A 5982-nucleotide genomic window follows, 5' to 3' on the forward strand; every position below is an offset into this window, starting at 1 on the left:
ATATCCAACATAATTTCAACATCAAGATAAAATCGAAGTTAGCGTCTTGTTGGGAACTACTAATGAAGGAGCCAATCCCACTGAAAGCATGCTTTCAGGGAGGACGAGAGATTAGGTAAGGTTGAATGGCAGTCGTTGACTTGGCAGGCAACTAGTCATGCCAAGGTTGCGTTAGCCTGAGCTTCCTTCGCCAGTAAATCATTCTTCCTCCCCACCCGACCTGTCTTAGTCTGAACACGACACGGTTCAGGAACATAGAAAACGGATGGCTAGCATAAACAGTCACTTACATACAGATTGACAAAGACAGGGCATCACATCGTTACGACAATAAATAAAAACAAGTTAACCTTTAAGCCTGACCCATTCCACTATCCAAGAGCAAAGAGAAGACACGGTATACAAGCATTTCATCAGCACCGCTGCATGACTAACGCAGAACAGCGCTGGTTTGTTGTTCCAACGCCCGTTTAAACGTTGCAGACTTATCGTGAAAGCCTGCAGTTTCTAGGCAAATAGGCACAGCCGGTGGAGTTTACAATGCGCACTCGCGCAAACAAAGGTCAAAGTTAAATAGAAATGAGTTTTTATTGGTTTAAACTGCAATCTGTCTTTACAAAAAAGGTACATGAATAAAGTCATTACTGTAGTGAACAGCAACAGCTGCTAGAGAATACATTCATTTGCTTTATACGTGTAAATTCTGTTAACCTTTAAAATTACAGGAATATATTTTAGCCTTTTATCTGATGTGTTATACAAAAATATGAAGGCACAATATCTGAGATACCTGGAATGTATTCATAGGCACTTTATGTGGGGGGGAAAGTGGTAAAAAAAAAAAAAGACAAATCACAAACGTCACCACATCTACCTTGATGACTGACTCAAAGTGCTATTAAGTGTGTGCACCATAATCATGGGGGGGGGGGGGGGCGAGGGAGGGGGGAAGGCGAAAGTCCATAAAAATCCACGACTCATAAGAGCTTAAAATGACTTACAACCAAGAACTACCACCGATTTAGCGGGACTTTGAGAAATCAAACAGAACAAGGGCCACACTGCGGAGTCTACGGGAACAGTGAAGGGCAGAAACTGGAGAACGGATTGGAGGCCTTAACGCACTGGAATTGAGACAGTTAATACAGAGGTTTTCTGTCGCGGAATGACACATGCCATGGCATCCATTACAGGCTACCTGTGATGAAGTGGGACATTAATAGCTTAATAATCTGTCACTTTTAATATATATAAATTTTGTTTACGAGGACCAAAACCTTGTATCAAACACGTTTCTTTGGGCCTCGTAAACCAAGCTTAGTTAAGATAGTCATTGGCACGTCAAAGTCTTTCCAGTACGTTAAAACACAACAATTCCACCAAGCGGGATGAAAAGAATAAATAACGCAAAACCCCTTTCTGCATTTCGTTTTAAATTAAGGTTCACTTTTCAAAGTAAATCAACGTGTAGTTATAAAAAAAAAAAGAAAACTATATATTATTGCAGTATAATATATTAACTGTGAAAAAAATAAAACACATGTCTTCACAATCTTGCGATTAATACGGAAGATCATAATTTAACAAAAGGAAACATTCTATTGTTTCATTATCCAGATAAATACAAAATAAAAATGCTTAAGATCAGCAATAAATACATTTTGATAAGTTAAATAAGCAGTGACAAGCCAAAACCTCCATCTGAAAGATTTCTGGAATGAACTAAACAATAATAATAATATAATAACAATAATATAATATTGAACACGCTGGATTCAGGAATCGACAGGAGCGTTGGGCACTCATTTTTGATTGGTTTGATAGTTAGTAATGTGGTTCCTCTCCGTCAAGGAACTGAACTGGTGGACTAACTGAACTGGGTGGTGAGGAGTATGGCAGAATCAAACCCATGTACAACCTTTTCCACTGCCGTTTGATGGCCAAAACATTGACTTGTCAAGATGCACATTAATCCCCCACCCTCCCAAAGAATCGGAGCAACGAATATCGTAACCTTCCCCGTGGCTGTCACAAAAGACAGTAATTGCCTGCTTGTGACTGACGTTTGCCAACTCCAACCGAAACTTGGTTGACCATTGGCTTGTGAAAAAAAAAAATATCCAATTGTTGGCATAAAGAAAAGAAAAGTTGAATTCCGTTAACACTGCAGAAAACATAACCTAGGGTGGTGGATTCTGGTGTGCTTATGATACTGGTGGTGGTATAAGCCACTCCACATGGGATGAAACCCCATCACAGCAAAGCTAACCGCTGGATCCCCCTTCACCTCAAAAGAACAAGAACCAAAATCCACATTATTCCAAGAAGAAGAAAAATTTGCTAAATTAGAAAATTGTGGTCTACTTTTCTTGGCTTCCGTTATGAAAACTAACACTCTGGTCCAATGGTTTAGTTCGATGCATACCTTGGTGAAAAAAACAACAACCTATAACACAAAAAACACCAAACCAGCTCTGATTTAAATCAAAATCCTTTGGGCTTCTTGGACCGTGTGCGGTCGGCGGTGGCACAGGCAGTAGGAACGTAGTCCTCGGGAGAACATGAAACACTGAAATACATACACCAGCCAGGGCACCTCCAACACTAGAGGAGCCTGGCCTGGCCCCCCCATGATAGATAATACTAACCATTATGTTATAAACTCCCCCCGCCCCAACGCTAAGCTACATTTACAACTGTTCACATGATTCGTTCATCTGTGGCACTGGGGTATACATAACAGGCGTGACATTGGATTCCAACTTCGTAACTGCTTGTTGCGAGAAAGAGAGAAAGCTAGAGAGACAACAGGGGAACACAAAAAGCCTGCTGTCTGTTGGCTGAATCAAATTGATCTGGATGACGGAGAGGGTGAGAGGAAGGGAGAGAGAGAAAAATAAGGAAATAGAGTTCACGTGGGGAGAAGGCTTGAGGAGTCTCAACAAAGAAGAGGAAGTCCGTCTTCTGACTTGACAGCCAGTGGCTACAACAACCAGACAACTGTCTGCTGCTCTTGTAAACTAGGCCAGTAGAGGAAGGGTGGCAGGGGGGGGGGGGGGGGGGGGGGGGCAGGGAAGGCGATGTGGTCCCTCACCCCCACCCTCTCAAGCACCACAGCTCTCTCTGGCCCCCTGGGGCCGACCACCTTAGTCGTCGGCGATGGAGAAGGTGGAGAAGTTGCTGAATATGGGCAGACGCCGCGAGGCGTCCAGCAGGGGCGACTCCGAGCCGCTCGGGCTCTCCAAGCTGCTCTGGTAGCCCTCCTGGTCAGACAGGGAGTCCGGCGGGCTGGGAGGGCTGCCCGCCGCCGGCCGGAAGAAGGTCGGCGAGGGGGGGGGCGGCCGGCTGGACCTCCTGCTCGGGGGGGGGGGGCCCATGCTGGGCCCGAAGAGGCTGGCGAGCTCCTGGCTGGAGTAGGTGAAGGGGTTGCTCTGCCAGTCGCTCAGGTCCTCCGTGGAGAAGAGCGCCGGGGGGGGTCAGCGAGGCGGTGCGGTCCTGGAGGCCCCCCGGCGCTGGGGAAGCCGGCGAAGCTGAAGCTGTGCTGCAGGCGGGGCCGCTCCGCCTTGTTGTAGGCCGAGAGCGGCGGGGGGCCGCGGCGCTCCTCCGCGTTGTGGATGAAGTGGCAGCGGGGCCCGTAGGGGCAGAAGCCGATGGTGTGGAAGGTGCGGCACAGCTCCGTCTTGTACTTGGGGTGGCGGCTGAGGCTGCGCAGCTCGTGCATGCCGTGCGCAAACTGGCACTTGTCGCCGTACTTGCAGGCGCCGTTCTCCTCGAAGGGTCGGCACAGCTCCGTCTTGTATCGGCTGGAGTTCACCTGGCCACCGCCCATCTGGCCCCCGGACCGGAGCCGGTCGCCCGTCTCGGAGAACGAGCGGTCCCTGAAGCGGTTCTCCTTGTTGTTGTTGTTGTTGTTGCCAGTCAAGCTCAGCAGGCAGCCCTCGTCGCCGCCGCCGCCGCCCAGCAGCCCGGCCGGGTCTAGCTTGAGGCTGTTGAGGAACTGGTTCTGGTTGAATTTGCCGCTGGGCATGCTGGCAGAATGGCGTCGCTGGAACAGGCCCCTGGCAGAGGGGGCCCCCCACCGCCTTCCTGTCCAGCAGGGGGCCTGTTGGGGAGCAGGGGGAAGGGCTGGAGTCCAACAGGGCTCCTCCGAGGCCGTTGTTGTTGTTGGGATACGTCAACATCTTGTTGTTCTATGAAACAAATAATTTAACAAAAAGTTAGTGTTAGAAAAGATTTGTCAGCATGATTGAGAGGGCTTTTGCCAGCGGAGAGGGGTTTTCCATGTCTTAACTATTTGCCATGTGCCGTTTAGTAGACCAGAAGAATAGAGAAAAACAGCAAATAGGAATGTATAACGTAAATAAAATGGACCTATGTCCAACTGAAAGGAGCATTCCCCAGTAAGTAAATACATTCACGCTTGCGTTGACTAGGCATCGCACACCACTAACGTTGCATAGACCTAAGAAAGACGTGAGTATAAGAATCACCTAATGGCCAAATGTTGAAGAATGACCATGTTTGCGTTATGATTGCTTGCTCTTAGACACATTTGCAAAAGATATAAATAAATAGCTTAATTTAGGTTAATTATTCACCGGCTTCGAATCAATACCGCGGCGATACATCATCTGTGACGAGGCAAACATTAAGCGCGCGCTAACCCAACAGGTGACGACCAAACCCTGACGAGGACTGTACGGAGAGCACACAACCGTACGGAGGGAAACCGAATAAACCCATGGATTTATTCAACTAGGAGAAAGGCTAAAGGGATAACGTTACAACAACCCCAAAAACAACGTCGGCCTTAGCCAGCCAATGTCAAGAATGAGTTACTCGTTACGTGACATACATTATTGAGTAATGTACCGTTACATCTTTAGTAGTTTAATTTCATGCTCATGTATATTGCTTTATCGACTTGCTTGGTCCAATAACGTTGACACGATAATGTAACGACATGAATTAGGTTATACAACCATCTTAATATACCAACGTTAATGTTTTCTAAAGCGTCTACACAGCTAAGTTAGACTATTTGCAACAGTAATTACGTTAGCAAGACAGACTAGCCCTAATTGCCCACTGCCTGGTATACACATTAAGCTATCTGTGCGCCTTTCCGCCAAGTGTCCGGCTTGAGTTCACACTTAATAGATCAACGTTACAACTTTATCACTCCGAAGAGTGCGAAACATTGAAGTTAACACACCAAAAACAGGGTGATTTCTTTGCAGTGTTAGATGAGCTGAAATATATGCATATTTGGCTATTTACAAAAGTTGAGATTCGGACTCAAAAGTGAAGCGTGGCTAGGCTAATGTTGTTAGCAGCGAAAACATCGTATTCTGGCGCTCGATTTTCACGAAACAAAGTACACCCTACCTTGTAAGACACGTCTCCGTAGTCGAGGAAAGAAGAAATTATAGTCGCTGTCATGTTTGTGGAGTGGATGTTGGAAAAGTAGGGCTGGAGGTGGTTACGGTAGTCCAGATGAAAGTGTTTTCTGCCCTGCAGAGAGCCCCCTCTGTCTTGCTCAAGTTCTGCGCAGTTCCTTTTAGAAAGCAACAGGCATGTGGGCCGGGCTACGATGACGCACACACGCACGCACGCACGCAAGCACACACAGACACGCGCGCTCCCACACGCGCACGTACAGACACATACACACAAACACACGCAAAATTTCTTTGCAGAAGTGAGTAATACGTTGATTAGTGTGTTTGCTTTAGAGCGAATTCATACATGAAACTACTTGAAATGATAGATACGTAACGCCATTTACATTGTATCTACGCCAAAAAACACTGATTTTACGAGAAGCAGCTCTGCTCACCATAACTCTTTCAAGTAGCCTGATATATATTACCATTTTATCTAACTCATGTTGTGAACATACGGGCTAGCTGCATGTATGTTTCAGCTATTTCTTGTATTTGTGGAGTAGCCTACAGCAACATGTTTTGTACCGGTCAATTG

General features: G+C 46.6%; 1 protein-coding gene across 1 annotated transcript; it reads right to left on the minus strand.

Annotated features, from left to right (window-relative positions):
• Positions 1-569: 569 nt before the first annotated feature.
• Positions 570-5553, minus strand: zfp36l1b (zinc finger protein 36, C3H type-like 1b). Its single transcript, XM_060041228.1, is given in 4 exon segments — positions 570-3500; positions 3503-4063; positions 4065-4190; positions 5389-5553. Coding segments are annotated over 4 exon segments (1095 nt in total). The 5' UTR covers positions 5443-5553; the 3' UTR covers positions 570-3146.
• Positions 5554-5982: the final 429 nt, after the last annotated feature.

The sequence above is a fragment of the Gadus macrocephalus genome, chromosome 21 (genome assembly GCF_031168955.1).
Source record: "Gadus macrocephalus chromosome 21, ASM3116895v1".
Taxonomy (NCBI): domain Eukaryota; kingdom Metazoa; phylum Chordata; class Actinopteri; order Gadiformes; family Gadidae; genus Gadus; species Gadus macrocephalus.